Source organism: Watersipora subatra, chromosome 10 (genome assembly GCF_963576615.1).
Source record: "Watersipora subatra chromosome 10, tzWatSuba1.1, whole genome shotgun sequence".
Lineage (NCBI taxonomy): Eukaryota > Metazoa > Bryozoa > Gymnolaemata > Cheilostomatida > Watersiporidae > Watersipora > Watersipora subatra.
The window spans coordinates 1,761,220-1,789,208 of NC_088717.1; the positions used below are offsets into that span (position 1 = coordinate 1,761,220).

At 34.9% G+C, this 27,989-nt stretch overlaps 2 protein-coding genes and 1 long non-coding RNA gene across 4 annotated transcripts in view; all 3 read left to right on the forward strand.

Annotated features, from left to right (window-relative positions):
• The window catches only part of LOC137406617 (GPI mannosyltransferase 4-like), a 46,293-nt gene extending 21,790 nt beyond the window's left edge, over positions 1 to 24,503 (forward strand). For both annotated transcript variants that reach the window (XM_068093221.1, XM_068093222.1), the window contains 6 exons: positions 260 to 344; positions 11,383 to 11,504; positions 17,784 to 17,926; positions 20,242 to 20,393; positions 22,681 to 22,745; positions 24,113 to 24,503. In XM_068093221.1, coding sequence (XP_067949322.1) covers positions 260 to 344; positions 11,383 to 11,504; positions 17,784 to 17,926; positions 20,242 to 20,393; positions 22,681 to 22,745; positions 24,113 to 24,339 — 794 coding nt within the window. In that variant the 3' untranslated portion in view covers positions 24,340 to 24,503. The remainder of the gene's footprint in view (positions 1 to 259; positions 345 to 11,382; positions 11,505 to 17,783; positions 17,927 to 20,241; positions 20,394 to 22,680; positions 22,746 to 24,112) is intronic.
• On the forward strand, positions 5,355 to 6,954 carry LOC137405890 (methylthioribose-1-phosphate isomerase-like). Its single transcript, XM_068092334.1, has one exon. The coding sequence runs from the start codon at positions 5,383 to 5,385 to the stop codon at positions 6,424 to 6,426; it is 1,044 nt and encodes a 347-aa protein (XP_067948435.1). The 5' UTR covers positions 5,355 to 5,382; the 3' UTR covers positions 6,427 to 6,954.
• LOC137406632 (uncharacterized) lies at positions 13,753 to 16,314 on the forward strand. Its single transcript, XR_010979923.1, has 5 exons — positions 13,753 to 13,901; positions 14,039 to 14,211; positions 14,476 to 14,494; positions 15,878 to 16,000; positions 16,186 to 16,314. It is a non-coding gene; the product is annotated as an uncharacterized lncRNA (long non-coding RNA).
• Positions 24,504 to 27,989: the final 3,486 nt, after the last annotated feature.

Genomic DNA, 27,989 nt, shown 5'->3' on the forward strand with positions numbered 1-27,989 from the left:
TGATAGAAAAGAATTTTTGATAAAATCTACTCAAATTTTATTGCAAGTTCACCTTAAATGTTGTATACTTCATCTAGCTCATATTATTAAGGTTTCAACACTATCAGTTATGGTTATCCAAGGTTGTACTACTTCAAAAAAACCTTTGCCGAAACTTGTCATCACTATTCATTATTGCGAATGTAACTGGTTTCCTGTGCAGTTTCTATCATGGTCTTGCTGGCTCCTATCGCTCTAGCTCTTTCCCCATATCTTGTAGGTCACCGAAAAATTCTAGTCATGCTATTTCTGGGACTGGTGACACCCCTCTCCTTGCTCAGTGTTTTCCCTCACCAGGAAGCTAGGTATGCACTCACAGACTAGTAATTGCTAGGAATCAATATAGGCTGGTAGATTTCTGTTGTCAGCGTTTACAACACTCATAACAGATAACAGACCGTCGAATGGCTGCAGAGCATTACTATTATTTATGATAAGGAGTTTAATGACCTATTTACTGAAGGTTTTGTTAGTTAGCTGCCAGCTCGTTGGGTTAATCATAAGTACATGTACATCACAATTTCCTGGGATTTGTCACGGAATCAGAAACTAGGAGTTGTCTTTTCTATCACACTAACACACTATTCGCATAGACTCAGGTTATTTAGAGCTTTAGCATCTTTTTATAGACACTTCTACTTTAACAAAAAATTTTCATTTATCAATCATTTTAGACATTAAACTGTAGTTTATTGTCTATTGTCACTATAGGTCAGTCATCGAGACTGCAAATACAAGTAACTGATTCTTAAAGGTTTGTAATAACACGAAAGGTGTTTAGGCTGAATAACAAAAGCACTGTGACTCGTTCAGCCTGAAACGTTCATACAGGCTCATAAAATGTTTAAATCAGTCTGTGTTTTTAGAACTCGTTTAGCTAACTACAGTGCGTCTTTCCCATACGATTTTAATCCATTCCAGGGTTGGCATTATGTAGCGAAAATGTCATGCAGAGGAGTGTGTATAAAAACCCATAGTAATTATATAATGTAAATATTCCCTGGTAAAACTCATCAAAATTTTATATAAGTACTGTACATATTAAAATTAGTAACAAAATATTTTTTTAACCTCAGTAACTATAGCTACCTACAGTAACTTTAGTGCTTTAGTGATTATGATCTGCAATAAAATGTGACATCACAATGTTCAACATGTATGTGCAGTAGCAGCAGTATATACCGGGAGTTCTTACTTTTGAGACAGACGTATTACATAAACTTTGAGTTTAACTTGAATGAATTCATCTTACTTGGCACATACATAAAGTTAAGTTTTAGTATTTTTAACTATTTTCTTGAACTTCAACTTTTCATCACTAAAATTTTGTTACCTATCGGTTTCCAGCTTTGTCTTTGCTATAACTGTTAGCTGACCCAATTAAAACCTTTTTCAATCTAATTCGATAAGAAAGCGTGAGTGATGCTGTTCTCAAACGCTGCCTCTCACATACTTGACCATTTAACGGCCATCGGAAGGAAAAATGAAATTTTATTGCATTATCTTTGGAGTGACATGACTTGACTGGTACATGTTGTGGATAAAGCAGAGAAGAGGCAAAAATGTATCAATGCTAATTATGTTCCTGTACACTTTAAAATAAATTTAATATGTAATGAATAGGATTTTTGCTAGCTGGTTAAGGAACGTTGTCAGGTTTTTGACCCTCTGTTTGAAGAGATCGCAACTCCAACTTCCGTACTGGTTTTAAAGAGAAAATACAGCGCTCCCTTGAGATACGGTTCTAATCCATTCTAGGGTTGGCATCGTATGATAAAAAATCAAAATGGAGGGGTATAGAAGCCAAAGTAGTTATATAATGCAAATATCTCGTGGTGAGAATCATCAAACCTTTATACAAGTACTCTACATATTTTAAATTAGTAACTTAATAGTGTGTTAACCTTAGTAACTATAGTTACCTACAGTAACTTAATAGTCTGTTAACGTTAGTAACTATAGTGACCTACAGTAACTTAATAGTCTGTTAACGTTAGTAACTATAGTGACCTACAGTAACTTAATAGTCTGTTAACGTTAGTAACTATAGTTACCTACAGTTGCCTACAGTAACTTTAGTATATTTAGTGTAATTGTTGGTTATGATCTGCACTAAAATGTAACATTTCAATGTGCTATGTGCAGTTACGTACCGTAGAGAGTTTTTACCTTCTAGACAGACGTACAGCAGTAGCAGCAGTACGTACCGTAGAGAGTTCTTACCTTTGAGACGTACGTATAACATAAACTTTGAATTCACTTTAATTAAGTTTAGCTTACTAAACACACACTTAAATCTAAGTTTCAGTATTTTAACTATTGTATTGATTTTTAACTTTTTATCCTTAAAATTTTATCACTTATTAGTTTCTGTCTCCGTTTTCACTATAACTTTTAGCCGACCTGATTAAAACCTTTTCCAACCTAATTCGTGAAGAAAACTCGAGTGATGTTCTTGAAATTGTTCTGTTTAATATACGTAGTGAAGGGGAATTTTGTTAGCAGGCTAAGAGAAGTCTGATCGCTGACCCTCCATTCGAAGGGAAGGCAACTCCAACTTAGTAAATAGTTTTGAGGGGAAAGGTTTGGTACCATTTTTCACATTAGGAATGCTAAACTGAGAGGAATCAGTCATCGGGTCTAATTTAAGTGTTGTGAAAATGTTTTTGGCGAACAGCATTGTGGCGTCTTTGTTATCTTGACGTATGTAATAAGCACACCGACTCCCAAATTTGAACTCGGGCAAAACTTTTTTTGATTTCATATGGTGAATTAAAATTCGCATGGCGAGGGAAAAAAATCATCATGTTCCACTTCGTAAGGTGATAAAATCCGCATAACAGGGACATCGTAATCCTAGAGCACACTGTACTAATCCCTTTTGTTAGTTATTCATTACTGTGGATGCAGTTATGAGGTCTACAAGTTGTAGAGACTTATTTCATATACATGGATGAAAACCTCAATAAACAGGTAATATATATATGCATATCTATGCGTGTGTCTCTATATAAATATATAAACATATACAGTATATGATTGGTATGTATAAACATATATAGTTATGTACACAAATATCTATTTTTTTTCCAAGTTGGTATGTGTGTTTGTTCAGCTATAGCTATTAAAGCCTTGGAATTAAAATTTCACATTTCGATGGCATTGAACTCACGGAGATTGCAACAGCCAGGTTTACATCCACACGCTCTACCACTGAGCTATACAAGGCATATTGATCAAGACGTTATTATATAAATAACGTATAATGTGGCATTGTGACACGCGTGTGGCATTTAGCGACATTTAGCGTGTGGCATGCACACGCTAAAGGACGTATTATTTGAAACCGTGAATTTTATTAACTCAATGGAACACGATGCTTTTTCGTGTTTTCTTGAACTTCTATTTTCGGTTTTTGTAAGGTTCAATTGCTATATCACAGTCAAGGCCGATTCTTTTCACACGGACAATCGTATTATCTCCAAAGGAAGAGCTTCGACATTCTCTCTATGTTCGGTCAGACAAAGACAAGTTCGATGTTTCGTTTTTACATTTGTACCAGTATCGAGAGGTACCAGTATTGTCGTATTTAAAGTTTTGATGGATAGCTTTTTGTGGAACGGTAACCTTTTTTATACACACACACTTCTATGCATGAATTGTTATTATTAATTCAACATATTCAAGATTTTGATTTTGTTTTCTTAGTTCGTATTAGTTGTATCATTATCGAATCATCTCAAATTGTAATCGTAGCAAAACAGACTTAATTTAGCTATTACTTGCTAATTATTCCACATTTACATTTAAACCCTTTTATAGTTGTTTTATTTTTTTGAATTTATTTGACCTGCACAAAACATGATATTTCCTCATGATACAGAGTTTGAAAGTTACAGTTGTTTGATAAAGTTTGAAAACCTTCACAGTTGTTTTTATTTTCTCTCTTAGGTTATTCCAACTACACAAAGCACTTTTCTCATGATATGTAGTTTGAAAGTTAGAATGGCAAATGTTGTTATATGTTAAATACAAATCAATTTTTTGTCCAAAGAATAATTTATTACCTGGGCAATGCCCAGTAGTACAGCTAGTATATAGGCTATATACAGTCAAACATGAATAACTCAAACTTCACGGGACCGAGTGAAAGTGTTCGAGTTATCAGAGCATTCAAGTTATCAGAGCTCTGTCATAAGTCCATGTATTTATTAGTAGATACATGTACATATACAAACTATAATATAAATCAAAAGCATGAATGGCTTGTTTCAAATTAAAGGCTTCTAATGTAAAGTTTAAAAAAATTTTATCAGAAAGTATAGAGACTTTTCTTTCACTTGAGATTTTTTTGTCGTTTTATGTGATGTGACTGCCAGGACGTTTTCAGATTAAAATTGGCAAAACTTGATCACTGTTGAAATGCTCCGAAGAAAAGACATCTTTTTCTTTTGAGGGTTTTAACCCCGTTTTAACCAAGATCAATTTTGCCGATTTTTCTTGAAGTTTATGCGAAGGTTACCTCACTTTTCTTAGCCTTCGTAGGACCATCGCTAAGCGGATGTTTGGTAAAAATCAAATTTCACCAAACCTTCAGAAAAGTCGTTGACGAAAATATTTTGCTGATGATGGTAATTATGACGCCTACTAAAAGTTGGGGTTTATCTCTATGGCTTGGAATAAAGTGATATTCTAAAGCGATAACAACCGTCTCGATAGCTGTTGGGCAAAAAACTGTTAGAGTTAGCGAAGTTGAGGTCGAGTTATCTGAAGCAATTTATGATTGCGTGGGAACGGATTAAACAAAACCTTTCGAGTTTACCATGTGTTCGAGCTATCCGAGGGCGAGTTATCCATGTTTGACTATATATATATACATACATGTATATATATATATACAGTCAAACATGGATAACTCGCCCTCGGATAGCTCGAACACATGGTTAACTCGATATATATAACATATATATATATTTACATTTTGGACATGTCTGTCGATAAATATATGTATCTTATAAACTGAACAGACTGCCCACTCAAGCAGTTACAACATGCAATCTATTCCTTCAAAGAATAAACCGATAGGATTAGCTTTCTGCAGTTTATCAATCAAAGCTTGCTATGAAGGAACCAGTATTAAAGCGAACTAAGCTATTATAATGGTCATATCATATTATCACGCTTGATTGCACTTCCAGTGCCTGGTGATAGCTAGCCAAGTGTAAGATGTGTGGCTATTTGTTTAATCTGATTGGTTGTTTAGAAGAATGAGACATTTTGATCTGCCCAACTCCATTTTGGGTACAGATTAGTGACTGCACGTGCTACACACAGTCGCTCACGATGTTAGAAGCTATCAAATACTCACCTGATTCTGGTCTTCATATCTTGGATCAACTTCTTTTACCTAAAAGCAGTGAGTACATCAAGCTCTGCAACATTGATGATGGCTTCAAAGCCATTAAGACGATGCAAGTGCGTGGGGCGCCCGCGATAGCCATCGTAGGCATGTTAAGTCTAGCAGAGGAACTAAAGTCGCTCAGCTTCACATGCTCAGATGAGATGATCAGTCGAATGAGTCAGAGGTTGTCTTACCTCTGCACTTCGCGGCCCACCGCTGTCAACTTGAGCAACGCTTCTCAGCAGGTTCTCACCCTGGCTAGAGACAATAGGGACCTGCCGGTCTCAGAGCTTCGAATGAAGGTTGTTAATTTCGCTATTGACATGCTCAAAAAGGATGTTGATGACAACAAGGCTATAGGACAGTTTGGGGCAGAGGCTATCGCAAAGATTTGTGCTACGAAACGAGTAAGAATTCTCACGCACTGTAACACTGGATCTCTCGCAACTGCAGGCTATGGAACTGCACTCGGGGTCATAAGAAGTCTCCATAAAAAGGGCAGCTTGGAGATGGCGTACTGCACGGAGACGAGACCTTATAACCAAGGAAGTCGTCTGACTGCCTATGAACTGGTATATGATGGTATCCCATCTAACCTTGTATGTGACAGCATGGTCGCTCTGCTCTTGCAAAAGAAGTCTATCAGCGCAATTGTTGTCGGGGCTGACCGAGTTGCTGCCAATGGTGACACGGCTAATAAAATTGGCACCTTTCAACTGGCCATAATGGCACAGTATTTCAACGTGCCATTTTATGTGGCTGCTCCTCTTACTTCAGTCGATTTCAAATTGAATTCAGGAGACGGGATCGTGATAGAACAGAGGCCAGAGGAAGAGTTGGCGTGTATCGGTGGTGTGAGGATTGCTGCCGAAGGTATCTCCTGCTGGAATCCTGCGTTTGATGTCACTCCTGCAGCTCTAATCACGGCTATTATAACTGAAAAGGGTGCTGTCGCTCCTGGCAACTTGCTTACCTTAAAAACATAGAAATAAATGTCCTATCATTCTTGCGCTGGCTCCCTGTATGATGACAGTTCACTGCGTATCTAAGGTTCGTTGTATACTCAAGAATAAAATGACTGCTAGCTTGTGCACTTGGTAGTAAAAAATTCAATTAATCAGTGATTACTATGAGAGCAATCTAGTTTTCGGTTTACAATCAGCAGGTGAGATATTGTTCCAGCTCCTAAACGCTAAGATACCTTGGGAGAGGAACGGTAAAAGGCATTGAAAAGCACCAGAACTCATCTCAGTCTTGCAGCAATGACTCAATAAAGTATGCATAGTAAAAACTATGTATAAATTCTTATCTCTTACAAAATTCCTATAAACCAGTTTCTGTTGTAATATTTACAGTAAAATTAAAATAGATTTTGTATATTTTACTTTGCCGATAGCTGGTTTAGTTAAGTTTTTCATATTACTATAGAGCTACTCCAATGTTATTTCGAGTTTAATATTTGTTTTTTGTAAAATCATAATCAATGGTAATCAATAAACCATTTGTTGGCGAAATGGTAACCAATTGCAGCAGGTACCAACCACAGCTGAATACACACAAATCTCTGCCATTCAAAGCTGTCTCTCACCACTGTCAATCACCGCTGTCTCTCCCTCGCTCTCTCTATTGTCACTCTTTACGCTGTGTCTAAGATAGCATTCATGCTTATCAGATGGCCTACGAATTGGGACAGTATTTCACTAATGTAGTCTGCTTTTCAATGTTCATGAAAGGTCAAGGATTTTTGATAACCTTATGTAATATCATTCAATTGTTTCGACAGCAGGCGCTCGGCAGCAAGCAAACCATAATGGTCATCTCTATTGGAAAATATATTATTCAGATTATTACTCAAGTAGTTTTTAGATAACCACTCATGCTTTGCTACAATGGTTGTCTATACAGTCATACCATGACATTCGAGCTTAATATGTTCTTAGACTGAGCTCATATGTCAATTTACTTGTATCTCAATGCACTTTTTCCTATATAAAATAACTAAATACGAAATATCTGTTATCATAATATGAAAAAACACATAAAATGGGATATTGCACGAGAAAAACGTGTTTTTAATTGTAGTGTGGTACCTATGCTAACAAAGTAACAAATACCTATTTAGTTGTTAAAATCTGCAATAAAATGTAACATTACTATATACACTACTGTGAGTGTTTACCTTTGAGACAGGCGTATTGGCTACCGGCAGTCTGAAAGAAACTTGATAGCGGATGGTACACTAAACTTTTGTAACGCAATGTAACAGCTGTAACAAATGTAATTTTACTCTCTAACACACTTGAAGCTGATTTTTAATCTTTTACTGAACCTACTTTAATTTTGTCGTCTTGATTTTTTATTTTTCGTTTCCGGTTTGGCACTTTTTCCTTCCCATTCGCTATAGCTTTTAACCAACCTTTTACATACGAAAAAGACTCACAAGAATCCCTTATGGCAACCCTGACCTATGAACTTGTTGTTTGAGATTAGAATACCTGAATACACTAATGTCTACGTAGCCATAACAATGTGTGGAAGCTTGTCAAACAGCTCTCATAATCGTACGTCTGAATTCAGTCAGTCTGACTAGTGACTAGCCAGTGTTCTTCAAAGGTTCTAGTTCCTCAAATAATAAAACAATAGAAACTCTCTCTCAGCTTCTTCTGTTTAGAGAATAGAGAACCCTTTATGGTAATCTATAGTGCAAGTTGCTTATCTCATTAGGTACCATTTTTGTAAGGGATTCTGTGTGAAAATCGATTTCTTAGGATCTCCATAATGATATGAAGTCAACCTAGGCTATAATTACTTCTATAAATCACGTATGATATAACTGGCAGATGGTACTCAGCAGATTATAAGCATAACTATGCATTCCTTGGTAAGACCGACAACTCTATTTTCCTTTAATCTATAAAGAATGGATTGTCATATGAAAACATGAAAAGGCACAAACTTTTTTTGATATTAAAAACATGCATAAAATTATTCCAACGAAACTGGTTTGTGAAATCTAAGTGTTGGTTGTAAGATTGTGAAAGTAGAGTTGTCCTTCCCATTAAGTGGAAGCGCAACCCTAAAATAAAAATGTAATATTAATAGCAGAATTAGTTGCACACGGGTTCACCATTTACTTTCAATTAAGTTTTTATTATTTGCTTAACAAAACATGAAGTTTGTCAACAGGAGTTACTGTCAATATTGAAGTTATTTAAAGTTGTACAAGGTAGTGGTATAGGTACAAGCTGTCTATACATCTGCAAGCTAACCACGCATGTACAAACTACCTATATATATATGTATGAGTCATATGTACGTGTGTAAAGGAAACTGCCGTCTTTCCTTTACTGTTCCACAAGAATCAAAACCATTGAGTGCAAAGCCTTAAGACAAATATGTATTTCGCCAATATATATATATATATATATATATATATAAATACACGCAATCTAATGAATAGCATGCAAGAAACTGCTAGCATCTCTGTCCTTCTTGGCTCATCTGGGCTCCTTATACATGTATGCTCTCTTGTTTGGCTGGCTTTGCCCCATTGGTCTCTCAGTAATGTGTCCGTCTCGGCAGCCGACCGGAAGTCCTCACCCATGAGGTCGACTAGGCAGCCGGCCCTGGCCTCGGCGATATTCTGCAACACATGAACAATCTATCCATGCATGTACAAGCTATCTGTATATGTACAAGCTACTGATACATTTATAAACTACTTGTACAAGCCGTCTGTTCATGTACAAGCTAAAGCCAAATGTAGTGTAATGATTCATTTTCTGTCTTCTAGAATCCAACAAACTATGTTTGTTAAAAAATAAAAAAGTATATTTTAATGTTTTTAAAAAATATTATTAAATTGTTTTTAATTCAGCTTCATTTCCAGAAGCAAAAATAAACACAGAAATTGCAAATGTATTTGTATTTTTATAGTTATGATTTAATTCAATAGTTAATTAAACCATCTGAAGTTTTACCTTAAAGAGCCATTACTACCTATCGCATCAGTTGTGTTTAGCTCTTAAAGGTAAACTTGTACAAAATTGTAATGGATCTCATCAGAAAGTATCGGTATTTTTCTGTCATTTATGATGGTTTTTGATGTTTAAGGTGATCTGATTGCCAGGACTTTGCAAGATTAAAATCGACAAAACTTAATTGTGTTTAAAAGACACAGCTCAAGAGAAAGTGCAACTATGACGTCTCTAGTTGCAAAGATACTGACAAAACAGTAACGCGTAGCGCTGCAACTTGAATACGCAATAGCTGATATCGACTATAGCGATCATTTTACTCATGTTTTCCTTCAGAGCATTTTAATTGCGATGAGGTTTTGTCAATTTTAGTCTTGAAACATCCTAGCTGTCAGATCACCTCAAACATCAAAAAAAATCTCAAATGATAGAGAAATATCCACATTATATAATAAAATCTACGAAAATTTAGTGCAGGTTCATCTTTAAAGTGCCTTTTTCTCGGTACAATTTACGTTACCTGCTGCCGTCACCTGCTGCCGGAGCATCCTAAAAATGACTTCACTTTTTTAAAGCTACATGTTCACTCCGAGTTACTCTGTCATTTATTCCAATATATTTGCACAAATAGTACAGTACTAGGTGAATGCCCGGCGTTTGTACATGTAATCAAAAGGTTTTTTGCACCGAAAATTACTATGTTTATTTCTGTGTAATTCATACTGTACCAGCTGCAGTGTCTACTACAGATATGTACTGACTGCAAGTTTTGTTGGCCATGTGCGTTAAAGCATTTTCTTCTGGCCAACAATTCTAGTATTAATGCTAACTGAAGTGTTTAGTGTGAAGCCATGAAAGATTGGAATGTGGAATGAGTATGTGAACAATTAGTTCCATGGTATAGTCAGTTGGACAGTGTAGTGTATTGGATAAATGAATGTCTGCTGAACTGGAGGTTTCAAGTTCAAAACCAGTGCCCGGCAGATTTTTAATTCTCAAAACTACTATACATGTAACTGGACACATGGACTAACCAACGACAAACACTGAAATTTATATATATACACTAGCTGAATGCATTGGTAATAGAATGATTACCTAATAAATTTGAGTAACTTACCGGGATAGCTAGAACTAAAATCTACTAAAACAATACCAGCATTTCGAGCCAGCTTAACAATCGTTGCAGGATGATCTACATTGCTAGTTATTGACCCCAAGCAAGCATTTCAAGCGTGGGTATCTTAACCAATGTAATGACTATTTACCCAATGAAGCCATTGTATTACGTGTAGCTTAATGTTTAAGTTTGCCATCTTCAGATCGGAAGGTCTGAAGATCAAATCCAGTGCCGTGTATCATTGCTAGCTTTTAATTGCCATTAAACTGGACACAGGGTTTAACAAAAAGACAAACACTGAGAATTATGTAAATAGATTAAATTAATTGTAAGCTATGAGTTCAATTATCCTGTTGCTGCTCGTTTTATCAGATTGTTACTCTAAATAGTTATTTCAAGTACTTGACTCAAATGACTCGTTTCATAATCCGCTTCTCTGCACCTCCGACCAACAATCTGTGTGTCTTTTCAGCTCACAATTATTATGGGTATAATGTGACTGAGTTCTATTATCAGTTTATATTTCCTTCATTTTCAATATTTGACCTAATTTTATTAGTTTTTGCATAGAATAGTTCACTAGTTTATATACAATGTAGTCTAGAAGTTCGTTGCATATTGGTTGACCTATTTCAACAGCACTGTCAGGGGAAGCTAACAATTTCTGACTACCCTGCTATCTAGATAATTGAATCATGTGCCAACTTGATTTTCAGTTTTTCAAGATATTCATATGTAAAAGCTATTCATTAAAGGCTTAGTTAAGAGCCAAAGAATGTTTGTGGTTGCTAGCTTTAAGCAGGTTTAATTCTTGATTTGTTCAGTGTGATATGTTTAAATTTTAGGTTTATTATACCGATGTTAGTGCCGTCAGTACTTATTACGGCATATGCCCTCAGTCTAATCAACAGCAAAGTCCTCTACGCTATATTCTTCCTTTTTTGGATTCCTCACAACATTATATTTGGTGAGTCACCAGCACTCCTCATGCGCTCTTCACAATCACGTCATTAGTCTCTGCTGAAGTTATTCTCTTTTGGAGTTATTTTCCCTTCGAAGTCAAAGTATTTCTTATCCAGATGTTTTTCGCACCAAAAACCTATTCAGTTCTTTCAAGTAGATAGTACACTGTAGATTAGTGATACAAGTTGTTCATCTTTTCATTCTTGTTGTTTATTTATTTCATTTGTTTTCATGTGCAATAAAAGTATTTTGTGTTTATGAATCTACACATCTCAATCAGTTGAAAAACAGAGTTATGTTGAATGCAAATGGGCTATTGTTGGTATCAGATCTTTGAATATCGCCGATTCCTTTCATCGAATGAAAATTCTTAGAAGCTGGCTGTTTTTTAAGAATTAATCTCCTCGGAAAGGATTCTTCTGAAAATCAAAATATCTGTAATTTTGCTCCTTTCATTACTCAAGGGTTGTCTTAGAGAAAAAATCTTTGAAATAATCTTCATTATCTCAGTTTATAGGCACGTTGTTCTCCTGCAACTGATTTAGTCAAAATGGATTTTGAAGTTGTCTTATTTTCGTGCATTTTGTTTGCTCTGTTCTCATTTTACATAGTATTGCTACCATGTATAATGAGTACAATACTTTCCATTGTACTTGGTTTTAAATCATCTGCATTCTACTTGGTATTTACTACATTTCCTTTTTGCATCTTGTTTTGTTCTGTCATCATTCTATGTGGTGTTTGCTCTATTATCATTCTATGTGGTGTTTGCTCTATTATCATTTTATGGGGTGTTTGCTCTATTATCATTCTATGTGGTGTTTGCTCTATTATCGTTCTATGGGGTGTTTGCGCTATTATCATTCTATGTGGTGTTTGCTCTATTATCATTCTATGTGGTGTTTGCTCTATTATCATTCTATGGGGTGTTTGCTCTATTATCATTCTATGTGGTGTTTGCTCTATTATCATTCTATGTGGTGTTTGCTCTATTATCATTATATGTGGTGTTTGCTCTATTATCGTTCTATGGGGTGTTTGCGCTATTATCATTCTATGTGGTGTTTGCTCTATTATCATTCTATGTGGTGTTTGCTCTATTATCATTCTATGGGGTGTTTGCTCTATTATCATTCTATGTGGTGTTTGCCCTGTTATCGTTCTATGGGGGTGTTTGCTCTATTATCATTCTATGTGGTGTTTGCTCTATTATCATTCTATGGGGTGTTTGCTCTATTATGATTCTATGGGGTGTTTGTTCTATTATCATTCTATGTGGTGTTTGCTCTATTATCATTCTATGTGGTGTTTGCTCTATCATCATTCTGTGGGTGTTTGCTCTATTATCATTCTATGTGGTGTTTGCTCTATTATCGTTCTATGGGGTGTTTGCGCTATTATCGTTCTATTAGTCAGTAAGCCACCTCCAATTATTGTTCAGTTCCGCTCCAGTTGCATGGATATACACTGTGTAAGTTGTGGGTTATAGAGTGGAAGGTGCTGAACAACATGGCAGGTAGTAACTCACTGCAAACCGGCACATTCACTCAGAATTAATGATTTTTTGGAGAACTAAAATTGAGGAGTTGCCCTCTCTTGCCAAACGAATTTCGGCCATTTGATTGGTTTAGAGCGCAAGGTCGTTTATGAGTTAATACAGTGTGTGGAGTTCTAGCATTTATTTATATTGAGAAATTGAGTTCCAATCGACTTGTTTTTGATTTCTGAGTAAGATAATCAGCATTATGATTTGTTGCTGCACTTTCAAGGCACTAGCCAAAGAAATCTACACAAACAACTGAGTCAGCAATGCTATGATAAGTTGCTGAAGTATGCCAAAGACTGGGTAGTTATTAATAAAGATTCTGAAAGAACTTTGTGCAAGGAATTTATACATTTTTATACTTATGATGATGTTGTTGATAAGTCTACTGCATGATAGCAAAGCTGAGCTGCCTTTAATCCACTAAACCTGCTATGTAAGGATAACCAGCTTAGCAAAGCTCAAATCAGCACAACAGTCAAATGTAAGTAATCTTATAATTCTGAACTAATTTGCCGTACCTAATGTTTTAAAAATTTTAAATTACATTTATTAAATTATAATTACAAACTTTGAACTAGGTTTTCACTGTTGTTTAGACAACTCTGAATGATGAATGAAATGTATGAATGCCTGCATCTGGTTAAATTTTATTGGTACATGTTTCTTTCAAGATTGTAACTCATGAGAAGGAAGATCCTGAGCCAACTACTAAACAACTGCGCTCCTCATCCTCAATAAGAGCTGAAACTACGCTACCCAAACTATGTGTTATTTGTGGAAAAAAGGAGTGGTGGACTAAGAAAGCTGGTAAGCGCATCAGAGATGGTCTACTAAGGGCAGAGACCAAAGATGCTGGTAAGTTAGGTAACATTATGTTTATGTTCATCACAACATGTTTAGCATTATGTTTATCACAACCATGGTCTACCGTAAGGACTAATTAATCTAGCATTTGTGAAGATTTGTTGAATTGTTATGTTTGTTTTTACAAGGTAAATTAAAACAAGCTGCTGAGCTAAGAGCTGATCATAGCCTCCTGGTACATTTTTTCTCTGCTGACACCGTCGCTCAGGAGATGTGTTACCACAGACAGTGTTACTACCAATATCCAGGGCTGAAATCATTGTATAACTCCCACACACAAGACACGGGGCGCATCATCCAGGTTGGTGTAATCACTGTACATTGTTATCTGTGTGAATATGAACATTATTGCTGGATGTTCTGTACATAACTGCTCCCATCATCCAATATCAACCAAAACCAGAGTACAAACTAATATGACATGTCCACCATATACTTAGATTTTAGCAAAGCACCAAATGAAATATGAAAAGTGTGTAAATTGTGATTTACGTCAATACTTAATATGTAGATTTTAAATTATTTATAACATGCCATAGTTCAGCTATACTCTGTTTCTTTTCAGTGAATCTTTACTCAATCAGGTAAAAACCTAATATATGTAATATTGCACAATATACAGATTGTGTGAAATGTTGCTACTTCTTTTGCAAAACAGTAGAAATGCCCCGATTCTAAATTCACCAGCTGATTCAGATACCGATCCGATATACCGATTCTCATTGAAAAATAATCCGCTTCAGATTATTTTGTGTTGCATAGATTATTGGTAATCTTATTTGTTGTGTTGCACAGATAGTTGTTCTTCTTATTATGCAAATACAAACATAATGCAAAGAAAATATAAATGTTAATGTATTTATTTGTTTGTATTTATGGAAAAAATATACATGTATATGCAAAATCACACACTGACATACCGTGCATGTGGTAACAAAACAGTCCGTGTTTCTTGTAATTTTTAAATAAAGGTAATTACTGTTAGTGGTACAGTTCTATCTGTGATAACGAAGTCTCCCTTTTATTGCTGGATCAACTGCTGCGTCTGTACCAGTTTAGAGCAAATCAGCGTTTGTTTTAATTACCGTTAGTGATTCAATTCTCTCAGTAAGAAATGTCTTTCTTCTATCAGTATCAATGTAGCCAGTCGTACTGAAGGGCGATGACACAGATGATGAAGGACAGGCTAAATACCGATAAGCCACTAAGGCTACCATTTTTTATACGGTACAAACGATACATTGTATCGTCAGGATCAAAAAAGTGATAGATAACTTTATACACCGACTGTTTAAATTACTTTCGTAATGCTAGCAAACAGAAATATTACCCTGCAATTTTGTCTCCGTATTTGTTATCTTGCTCGTGATCGGCTGCAATAAGTCCTATCGCCGTAATTGGGAAATACCACACTTTGTGATTACATTCTGACTAAAGCAAAAAGGTTCCTTAGCTGTGTTTATCAGGCTATAGACATGAAATAAATTGTGTGGCAGGCCTGAAATTCATTAGGTAAAAGTAAGAAGCTTGCCGCTGATGATTTTTTATTAGTTTTGCAGGCTAAAATACGGTTTTCTGCAAAATAGTTGATCTGTAAAAAGTATCGGAAGTTTCAGAAAGTTTCAGAAAAAATCGGCCGATAATGATTCAGATACTTAACACCCATATCGGCACCAATACCAATTCCGATACCCAAATCGGGGCAACTCTACAAAACAGGATGCATAATCTAACACCTAATACACTTTCACCCTGTCTGTGTATGTGAAATCGGAAAAACTTCTTAACATGGCCTATGCTGGACTGGTGTCCTTCTAAACAATAAAAAATTGATGATTGTTTCTTTGGTGAGGGAGCACCTTCTTATGAATTACAGTACATGCTATCTGAACATAACGGTACATGGGAATCTATTGCAACAAGCAGTACCATATGCATTTGTAATAATGTTTTACTTATTTTTTTAGTAACCTAGAGACACGACTCAGCCCTGCCTTCTGCCGGGAAGTGATCACCATGAAGCAGATCTTATCAATGACTCAGTTAAGAGAGCTCTACAATAAGTATGATGATGCCCCTGATATCGAGAGGTATGCATGATCAATACATAGCGCCAGTAATGAATTGTTCATTAGTTCACTCAGAAAAATGTTTCATTTGTGAAAAAAAAACCAAACATGATTTGATTTGCAGCCAAGAATATCTTAAATTGCTCAAAAACCTGTTGGTTTGCCAATAATAGTTTACAACCTGATCATCATACTTTTTTGTCTAGGTGCTCTGCTAAGATGGTATCTCACACAGAGTGAGGAAGTACTCAAAGATGCCTTTTGCTCATGTAAGGCTAGTAAATGTCAGACAGGACAATGTGGCTGCTATGAGCAGAACCTGAAATGCACTGAGTTCTGTCAATGTTGTCACTGTAAGAATAAAGCTGGAGGAGATGACAACGACGAATGAGAAATCCAAGAGGACGACGACTTTGATGGCTAATTTCAGTTCTGGTGTATTTGAATTCATTATTTTCTTCATTTGTTCCAACATAATCTAGTTTTAACTTTTCCATAGACCAGTGGATAATCAAACAAATCAACTATCAATGTTTTTTAACTTGTTTGATAATTCGCAAGGCATGTGCCAGCAAGGGGGCATTTCTATCCACCCCTGTGATTTTTTTATAATCAAAACCTTTAGTTTTACTTTCATTTAAAAGATATGAGTGTTCAGTCAATAAATTTAAGAAAACTTAATGCTCAGTTTGAATTTAAATGATTGCCATATGTAATGAAGAGGGTTTGTTCGTATTTTTATACACCCTTGTTTTCCCTGCTATCGTGCCGGTTTAGAGCGAGTTACTACCAAGATTTGAAAAATTCAGGTTTTTTTGACCCAGAAACCACTTAAATTGTGTATATCCATGTAACTGGAGCGGAACTCAATTTTTAGGCCACTTTTTAGATAGTGGCTTACTGACTATATGGGGTGTTTGCGCTATTATCATTCTATGTGGTGTTTGCTCTATTATCATTCTATGTGGTGTTTGCTCTATTATCATTCTATGGGGTGTTTGCTCTATTATCATTATATGTGGTGTTTGCTCTATTATCATTCTATGGGGTGTTTGCTCTATTATCATTATATGTGGTGTTTGCTCTATTATCGTTCTATGGGGTGTTTGCGCTATTATCATATGTGGTGTTTGCTCTATTATCATTCTATGTGGTGTTTGCTCTATTGTCGTTCTATGGGGTGTTTGCGCTATTATCATTCTATGTGGTGTTTGCGCTATTATCATTCTATGTGGTGTTTGCTCTATTATCATTCTATGTGGTGTTTGCCCTGTTATCGTTCTATGGGGGTGTTTGCTCTATTATCATTCTATGTGGTGTTTGCTCTATTATCATTCTATGGGGTGTTTGCTCTATTATGATTCTATGGGGTGTTTGTTCTATTATCATTCTATGTGGTGTTTGCTCTATTATCATTCTATGTGGTGTTTGCTCTATCATCATTCTGTGGGTGTTTGCTCTATTGTCATTCTACGGGGTGTTTGCTCTATCATCATTCTATGGGGTGTTTGCTCTATCATCATTCTATGGGTGTTTGCTCTATTATCATTCTATGGGGTGTTTGCGCTATGCTATTATCATTCTATGTGGTGTTTGCTCTATTATCATTCTATGTGGTGTTTGCTCTATTATCATTCTATGGTGTGTTTGCTCTATTATCATTTTATGTTGTGTTTGCTTTATTATCATTTTACCTAGTATTAGTTTCATTTTTAATGTCTGTATAATTTCTATAATACTCTAGTACAATGTATATGTTTCATCCATCATATTCCACTTTGCAGTTTCCTGTCCAATATTTCAGGCGTGTTCTTTGGAGCCGCCCATCAAGGGGGAGTTGTGCCCTCATTGCTATACCTGCACAAGCAGAAAGTGGAAGGTGCTTTTAATGGAGGTGTCACACTCGTATATCACAGGACTTACATGCCTCCAAGATCACTCCTACAGGTACTTTCATCGATTATCCTGGCCCGTGATGCATAGAAGATCGCTTTGAGCGCTGTTGTGGTTCCTTGTAGGAGTTGTACCAAGTTTTCTATGGATGAAATACTAGTATAGGATTTACATGTTGTCTAATGAGTGGTGTGACCTTTATATGTCTAGCTAGTTGTTTAGTATGCAGCCACCACTACTAGCATCATCACAGCAATTAATTCTAGTAATGTCAGTAGCTGCAGGGAAATGTTAGAGCCATTTTAAGGCTCAGCTGTATCATATTGTCAGTATGGCTTACTTTTGTCAGCTACTCGATTAACTCTATGAACACTTATTTAGCTCTATGAAAGCAAAGTTCCATTATGGAACTCATTAGCCGTCTATTCAATCACTGTGTGTTGGCTTGATTACAAGAAGTCCAAGGAAAACACGATATGCTGGCACTTTTGAGCAAGCTATAAAATAGAAAAGACTTTTTCAAATGTTTTTGGTGTGTATCGGCCATCTACAGGCCAGACTAGGCTTACCAGAAATAGGTTATCCAAAGTATAGAGAGTAAAGTGGTGTAGACTTCAGCTCTTTAGATTCTGAGGTGGTTTTGTTGAGGAACATACATAGTTTTCTATTCGTAATCACTACTGGAAGACTAGATTTCCAGATACCAAAAGAAATAGTAATAATAATGATGCTATGACATTGTGATCAAAATAAATAGTAATAATAATGATGCTCTGATATTGTGATAAAAATAAGTAGTAATAATAATGATGCTCTGATATTGTGATAAAAATAAATAGTAATAATAATGATGCTCTGATATTGTGATAAAAAGAAATAGTAATAATAATGATGCTCTGATATTGTGGTAAAAAGAAATAGTAATAATGATGCTCTGATATTGTGATAAAATGAAATAGTAATAATAATGATGCTATGATATTGTGGTAAAAATAAATAGTAATAATGATGCTCTGATATTGTGATAAAATGAAATAGTAATAATAATGATGCTATGATATTGTGGTAAAATAAATAGTAATAATAATGATGCTTTGATATTGTGGTAAAAATAAATAGTAATAATAATGATGCTCTGATATTGTGATAAAAAGAAATAGTAATAATAATGATGCTCTGATATTGTGGTAAAAATAAATAGTAATAATAATGATGCTATGATATTGTGATAAAAAGAAATAGTAATAATAATGATGCTATGACATTGTGATAAAAAGAAATAGTTATAATAATGATGCTATGATATTGTGGTAAAAATAAATAGTAATAATGATGCTCTGATATTGTGATAAAATGAAATAGTAATAATAATGATGCTATGATATTGTGGTAAAAAGAAATAGTAATAATAATGATGCTATGATATTGTGATAAAAAGAAATAGTAATAATAACGATGCTCTGATATTGTGATTAAAAGAAATAGTAATAATAATGATGCTCTGATATTGTGGTAAAATAAATAGTAATAATAACGATGCTCTGATATTGTGATAAAAATAAATAGTAATAATAATGATGCTCTGATATTGTGATTAAAAGAAATAGTAATAATAACGATGCTCTGATATTGTGATAAAAATAAATAGTAATAATAACGATGCTATGATATTGTGGTAAAATAAATAGTAATAATAATGATGCTATAATATTGTGATAAAAAGAAATAGTAATAATAATGATGCTATGATATTGTGGTAAAAAGAAATAGTAATAATAATGATGCTATGATATTGTGATAAAAAGAAATAGTAATAATAACGATGCTCTGATATTGTGATTAAAAGAAATAGTAATAATAACGATGCTCTGATATTGTGATAAAAATAAATAGTAATAATAACGATGCTATGATATTGTGATAAAAAACAAGCTCAGGCCTATCAACCATTTATATAGTAAGATTAGCTTTATCAATCAGATAGCTCACTTAAAATTTAATAGTGGCCTCTGTCAAGATTAACCAGCATATCATAAAAACAACAATGTTGCGTCATTACTAGGAAAACAAGGTAAGGTACATATAAGATGATGTATATGGCCCTGCAATATCTAACATTCCTAACAAGAATAACCCCATGCTTTTAACTTGTTTCACCTAAAATTTGCTAATGGGACATATCATGTAAGAATTTGTAATCAGTAGAGAATAAGTCTTATAGCCAAGGCAAGATATTCCCTTATCCTGTTTGTATGCGCGAGCACTGCTGTTGATCAGTGTCATACTACTATAAAATGATCCGTTGTATGTTCATTCGGTCACACCAGTCCTGTCTCCTTTCTGTCGCAATAGCTGGTAGAATTTTGTAGTTGTATCGGCACGAATCAAGGCATGTGAGACTCATCGATCTTCAGGGGAAAGTAGATGATTCACAGCTTGCCGATGAGCTAATACAGTACGACACATTTCATCTTATCACTCCTTACCATCTCGACAGACTGCAGCTGTTGCTGCACGACAAGTATGTCTGCCTCATTTTGATATCTCATATGACAGTTTAGAGCTGTAGTTGGACAAGCCTAGATTCACTACTCGTAATAATTTCATCACAGTTTTCTCCTGTTGTAGCCTCATTTTCTTTATATTTGATAAAGATTTGACATTTCATGACCTGGTCGGCCGTTAAATTACAAGTCTATGTCAAGTACTGATTGAGTCTTTTACAGAGAGACTCTTGAAGATATAATTGCTTCACTTTTTATTGTTATGTATAAGTTTTGTTGCTCGGCTCACTAACTGACCAGCAGTTGAAGCATTTGTCTGTACAAGCCACCTGTACATATACAAGTTAGCTGTACATATACAAGTTAGCTGTACATGTACAGCTAGTTTGTACATGCACAGCTAGCTTGTACATGAACAAGCTAGCTGTACATGTACAAGTTAGCTGTACCTGTACAAGTTAGCTGTACATGTACAAGTTAGCTGTATGTGTACAAGTTAGCTGTACATGTACAAGCTAGCTGTACATGTACAAGCTAGCTGTACATGTACAAGTTAGCTGTATATGTACAAGTTAGCTGTATATGTACAAGTTAGCAGTACATGTACAAGTTAGCAGTACATGTACAAGCTAGCTGTACATGTACAAGTTAGCTGTACATGCACAAGTTAGCTGTATATGTACAAGTAAGCAGTACATGTACAAATTAGCTGTATATGTACAAGTTAGCTGTACACGTACAAGTTAGCAGTACATGTGTTGGCTAGCTGTATATGTACATGCTAGTTGTACATGTGTAAGCTAGCTGTATATGTACATGCTAGTTGTACATGTGTAAGCTAGCTGTATATGCACATGCTAAAGCATATAATGTAAGGATTTTTTTTGTTTTCCAGGGTTGAGCAAACTATGATATTTGTTAAAAATAAAAAAGTACCCGTTTTTGTTGTTAAAATTTTTCCAAATTGTATTATTATTGCTTTACTAGTGTATTAGCTTTACTATTGTATTAGCTTTAATATTGTATTAGCTTTACTATTGTATTAGCTTTACTATTGTATTAGCTTTACTATTGTATTAGCTTTACTATTGTATTAGCTTTACTATTGTATTAGCTTTACTATTGTATTAGCTTTACTATTGTATTAGCTTTACTATTGTATTAGCTTTACTATTGTATTAGCTTTACTATTGTATTAGCTTTACTATTGTATTAGCTTTACTATTGTATTAGCTTTACTATTGTATTAGCTTTACTATTGTATTAGCTTTACTATTGTATTAGCTTTACTATTGTATTAGCTTTACTATTGTATTAGCTTTACTATTGTATTAGCTTTACTATTGTATTAGCTTTACTATTGTATTAGCTTTACTATTGTATTAGCTTTACTATTGTTTTAGCTTTATTATTGTATTAGCTTTACTATTGTATTAGCTTTACTATTGTATTAGCTTTACTATTGTATTAGCTTTACTATTGTATTAGCTTTAATATTGTATTAGCTTTACTATTGTATTAGCTTTATTATTGTATTAGCTTTACTATTGTATTAGCTTTACTATTGTATTAGCTTTACTATTGTATTAGCTTTACTATTGTATTAGCTTTACTATTGTATTAGCTTTACTATTGTATTAGCTTTACTATTGTATTAGCTTTACTATTGTATTAGCTTTACTATTGTATTAGCTTTACTATTGTATTAGCTTTACTATTGTATTAGCTTCACTATTGTATTAGCTTTACTATTGTATTAGCTTTATTATTGTATTAGCTTTACTATTGTATTAGCTTTACTATTTTCAGATGCAGAAAAATTAAAACAAATCGCTAATCATGTATTTTTGTAGTTAGGATTTGATTCAATAGATACTTATAACTGCTTTAAGAGTTGAAAACTACAAATCAACAACTTAGGAATATCAGTTGTCAAGTTGCTGTTGGCCCGCGCCTACAAAGCTGCAGCGCTGAAATAAATTGGGTGTAGAATATGGAATTTCAGTGTTAGTCTACAAGTGGTTTCTTCGTTTTATCACTTAGCTCATTCTCGGATAGGCAAAATGGAATTGTAGTTCGATTTTGATGCTCAGAGTCCTTTATCAAACTGCTGTCATTTCCAAAGTTAACTTTATTGACAAAAAATTATACTTTAACACTTAGTTTAGGTTCTGCCATATGTGCTCTAAATTCGATTAGAAACAAGCTAACTCCTGAGCTATTTTATGATGTAGCTGCTATTATAATCTGTTTGCGTTGTTATTTTTATAATGTGGCTATTACTATAATATTTTCATTTTTTAGGTTTTCCATAAAAAAAGAAGTCTCATTCTATCCACATGTTTCCTTTGAGGATCCCCCAGATTTAGGTATGTAGAAAAATCACACTATAATCCAGGCTATATTGTAGAGTGTTAGGAGTTGCTTACTCGCCATCATGTGTGAGAGAACAACTCTGCATTGTTTTTTTTTATTTCAACATGTTTATTTATAATTTAGTATTCATCGTAGAAGAATATGTGACAGGTCATATCATTTTCAATACAAATGAGGTCGTATCACAAAATTTTTTTTAGCCTTATGTAATAGACAAATTTCTCAGCTTTTCAAAACTGTTTTTGGAATTGAAATCGATGCAATTTAACCTGAGATACAGCTTTTTATCAAAGCTGGTGTTGATCAATATGGTCAACACAAAAAAACTTTGAAATTTGTCTTCAAAGATGATGGATTAGATTTTAAACAGTATTATTTGATGACGTTTAGGAAGGTCATAGCTACCGCACGCTAAAAACATATTTTCATGAATGTTGAGAATGACTTGGCTTCACAAAAGTCTAAGCCACGTTGGCAATTTTTGCTTTGGGAGCCCATTGTGCACTATATAAAATGCCTCATTCGTTTTGAAAATGATACGAAATGTTACATATTTTAGAATAATTGGCTTTAGCAATATTTTTGTCGCTAATAGTTCATGTTACGTCTTGGTGTGACAGACCAGGGTAGACCCTTACTGTTTTAAAAAGTCCTATCGTTCCTTGCAATTGAGGTTCGGTCTTCAGCTGTGTAACTAATAGCCAAGGAGTTAGAGTCAGCGAAGGCTGTCATCAGACAACAAAAATTGTAGTCAGCGCTCGTTATAAGGTCAGGTAGTTGGGAATTTTCCTTCACATTTATTGCTGTCTTTGACAATCAAAAAATTAAACAGAAGTTTTGTATCACACCATTTGCACATTTGGATCGGTTGCTGCCTTCACTAACGTACCAGCTCTATCAAGTGCTGTTCATAGCTTTATAATTAGCTTTAAGATAAGCTTATCATTCTCGAATGGACATCAAGGGCTTATCATTCATGAATGAACATCAAGGGCTTATTGCTGTCTTTTTCTGGTGAGCTGGTTGACTGACTGTCCGGTTTGAAGCCTTGTGTGATGCTGAGATTCCTTTATGATCCTGGTTGACTTAAAACTTTTTAATGGAAGTGTTTTGCCACTAGTAGCTGGCTGTTTTCAGCTAAACACGGAATGTTAGAGACGAGTAGTTCTTATCCAGGGGAAGAACAGAGCTGTCATTTTCTCTCGCATCCCAGCTGGATATAGCTTGACATACATGGCTTGACTTTAGCTTTATTTTTAGGGATGTGCTGTCAGTTTCTTTAGAGAATAGTTCTTCTATGCCCCTAGACTCATGAAAAGATGAATTTGTCATGTGAGTGAAGGTTTGCTCTGGTTTACAGAAGCGCTTTATGTCTATGATACGTATGGCCTGGTCGATTGGGAAGCTACATGGGCTTCCATTGAAGAATCTCTTACACTAAGCATATACCGAGTGACAAACCGGAACGTGATAGTTCAGACATACCCTAGTTCCGGCGACAGCGATAACCTCAAGGAGAATATAGACCTCGGAGCATATGAAACAATGGCCATTACTTTACCAAAGGCCCAGATGTTCTCCATGTGAAGGGCCTCTGCCATGCACCATGTAGGTATTGTTGGTGATTCGGTGGTGTTTTTTTAATAGAAACCTTCCTGATTTGCAATAGAATTGTTTTGTATGAAGTGCAACTATTTCTTTTATTACTTTTTGTTAAATCCTGTTTACATAATAAACGCTTGTCATTTCTACACTTGTGTCTACTAATTCTTATTAGGGTTGTTTTCTCACACTCTTTACGGTGTATCCCACTGTTTGTTCTTTCATCTTCAACCCACAAGCAGGTAATTGCCTTAGTATTAGTTTCACAATTTCCAAAAAGCACCAGACAATTCCATATTGCAAATTTGCTATGTCGAATTGCAATATATCGCAAATCGTCCATCTATTAACTATTCGCGATATATCGCGAGGTTATTATCAAGTAAGAAAAATTATATTTGTATATTGTAACTTGAAAAGAGACCGTTTTGTGTGCGTGATGATTAGAAACATCTATTTCATGAATGCCAGTGTGTGTGAAAGGCCTTGGAATGAGCTTATTATACAATAAGTATAAAGAGCCTCTGCGTTTTAGTTCCATTATCATTCACTTTGAAAATCATCAGGTGGGAGATAAATCGCCATTATATCGTTTACATCATTGGTGATATCTCTTTAAAGGGCGATTTTAAAATCGTCTACTTCCAAAGTAACCTTCAAACCATTAAATCATCATGTCACGAGGCTCTACTTGGCAGATGGACACTGTAGACCATGTCTAAGTCTTGACTATCAGATGCAGCTGTGTGGGAGCATCCACGGTATACTCTTTCTCTGATAGCTTGTAGCGAGCGTCTAGAGATCCAACTCCTTCAGCTGTTTCATTTCCTGATTGCTCAAACATATGACTACCTAACAGCTTGAAACTGATGCATAGGCTTTTGCTTATGTGATCTTTTCTAGTTAGAAAAGTTGGCTTCAGATTGGCAAAAGTAAAATTCATAAACAAGTGTTAGAAGTTTAATGTTGTGGGAGTTGTCCGTGCCTTTTTATATCGGGAGTAGAAATATCTCTAAGAAGTTTCTGTCTCCTAAAACAATTTTAACAAACACGCGTAGGAGTATATGTGATGCATGTAGACTAGTAAGAATGGTTACTAGTGTGTTCCGTCTGTTGGATGGATGTTGTAAAACTGCAAGCAAAAAAGTCTTTCTAGCTGCTAGACTGACCTATTAACCCTACCAGCTAGAAGGTTTGAGCAGTTAGTAGCATGTCGTATGTCATATTGATCACCCAAATGCAGGGCAAGCGCAGTGTAACTCCAAGTAGAGTTTGTAGGCTGCTAAATCTGTAGTTGTAAAACTGCGTACAAGTGAAATACTCCATCTCAGATTTATGTCAACTTGTCACTTTTGATAATGAAGATGCCAACAAAGAGACATTTACTGGTAGACAATTTGCTGGATCTCTTTTATATTTTCTGCCTCAGTCACAGCTTAACACAATGTCATAGTGTGAACTGTCAATTTCTGTCGTGGGTGATGTTGGCTCTGTCCACTCCTTGTAGCAACTTCCAGTATTCCGCTACTACCCATTCACAACTGAAAGAATAAAGCACTCAACTCAGCAATATTTGTATTCTTATCGAATCCCTAAAATTAACGCATTTGGGCTTATCATTTCATCCCAGATCAGATTACTTACTGGAGTAATCTTTCAGATTCAAAGCGCTGTCAGAAATGAAGTTGCAGACTCGTGAAGGTGTTTATAAACCTGCAATTTGATTTTAGTGCCTTAATGGTAAACTTTGATTCATGATTTGGCCTATGATGAGAAGATGAATTCTCAATCTAATCAATAGCAAACAATATTAGTAGCCTGCATAACACATTCTCGCATAGACATGTAAGCATGGAAGGGATTTTATAGTATGAAGCGATGAATTCTACTGAATCATGAACAGAGATTTTTACTTTTTGGTTCATACTTAGCTCAGTCTTACAGTCATCAATGAGTCAGACTTGTGAGGTGCCTGCAGATTCTGGAGGCACTTGCCGCTGAATTCACAGTTCATAGAGGAAATAAAGAAAACATGTCCTGTTCTTTCTGCAGGCTAAAATAACACTTACAATACTATATTTGTGTTGAAAATAAAAATAATCCTGAGTGCCGCCGAGCTTAATGATGTAACATGTTTTTATTGGCTATGATAATTTTATTGCAAATTAAATGTAAAAAAAGCAAAAATGGAAAAAATTAATAAATATAAAAACAGGAAGGCACAGTGTTGTCACACACCTTTCACCTCATTCGAGGTTAATAGTGAGAAGAATAAATTGGAAAGTGTTAAAAATGATGACACAAACATTAAAGTGATGACAATGCTGTGCTTACAGCTAATATTGTAGGAGTGTAAAACTTAACTTTTTGTAAATGACTTGTTAAACAACGAAATACTGATCAGTGATAAGCATAGCTATGTGACTATTAAAATCCATCTCGACATTACATGATTAGCTACTACGAGGACTACTACAAGATAAATTGCATGAAGTTCTTTCAGAATACACGAACAATTGTATGCGCTTTGATCGACATTTGCAGTTCGTGTTATTTATTAATCATGCACAAAGTTTTCATACAATGTTGGAACAATTTAAAATGTTTTCAATTTAAAATGTTTTTGAATTAATCAAAACTGTGAGTTGTCTATTGTTTATGTCATAAGCCTCTGGCACTGTGACATTGATTATAATTTATTTGGTTGTTGACTAGACATTCAAAAATGTGTTTTTTCTTTAAATAGAATCAGCACATCCTAAAATGTATAAACATGTCAATAAAATTCAATAGCGTAATGGTGCATTAGCTACCATACATAGCACGGAGCATGATACTCAACTAATTCTTGCGCTGTCAGAAAAGAACCCTTACATTATTTTAAACTTTAGCCTTTCTAAATTTGTTGTAATTTTTTATACAATTATTTTTAAGCGGTATTTAAACAGTAAAGAATGTAAGCCAGTAGGAAACACAGTGACATTGAAGTGATCGCAGTGGTATAATTATAATCTCTGCTGCCGATACGAAGTATGACTCTAGCAAGAAAATAGAACCGTTATATCATTCAGTGTAGAAATCAGTTTCAAATGCTTAGCAAAGTTTTGGCTGAGTAGGTGTTATGTAGACCATCAACCCTATAAGTGTCAGTATATAAAAAATTAATATGCTCTTACATTTCATGGTAGTTTATTTGATATTATTTGAAGTATTGTACACACTGTAGACCATAACTCTTGTTATTATAAGTCCAATGAAGAGGTAGGTAGTCTTAGCGTTAAACTTTTCGATGCCCGCGATTTCTTTCGATTTTGATCAGAATGTCAGCAAGTGGGTGCGTAAAAGGCTGGTTCTCAAAAACCAAATGAATCTTTGAAGCCAAACATTTTGTGACTTAGCAGAAAGTCATCAACAAGCTAGTTGTACATGTTACAGCTAGCTGTAACAAATGTACAGCTAGCTGTACATGTACAAGCTAGCTGTACATATACAAGCTAGCTGTACATGTACTAGCTAAAGCCAAATGAAGTGTAGGCTAAGGATTTTTTGTGTTTTAGAATCAAACAAACTCTGATATTTGATAAAAATAGAATAAAATAAATGAAGTTCACTCAGACTAACAGACACACACAATG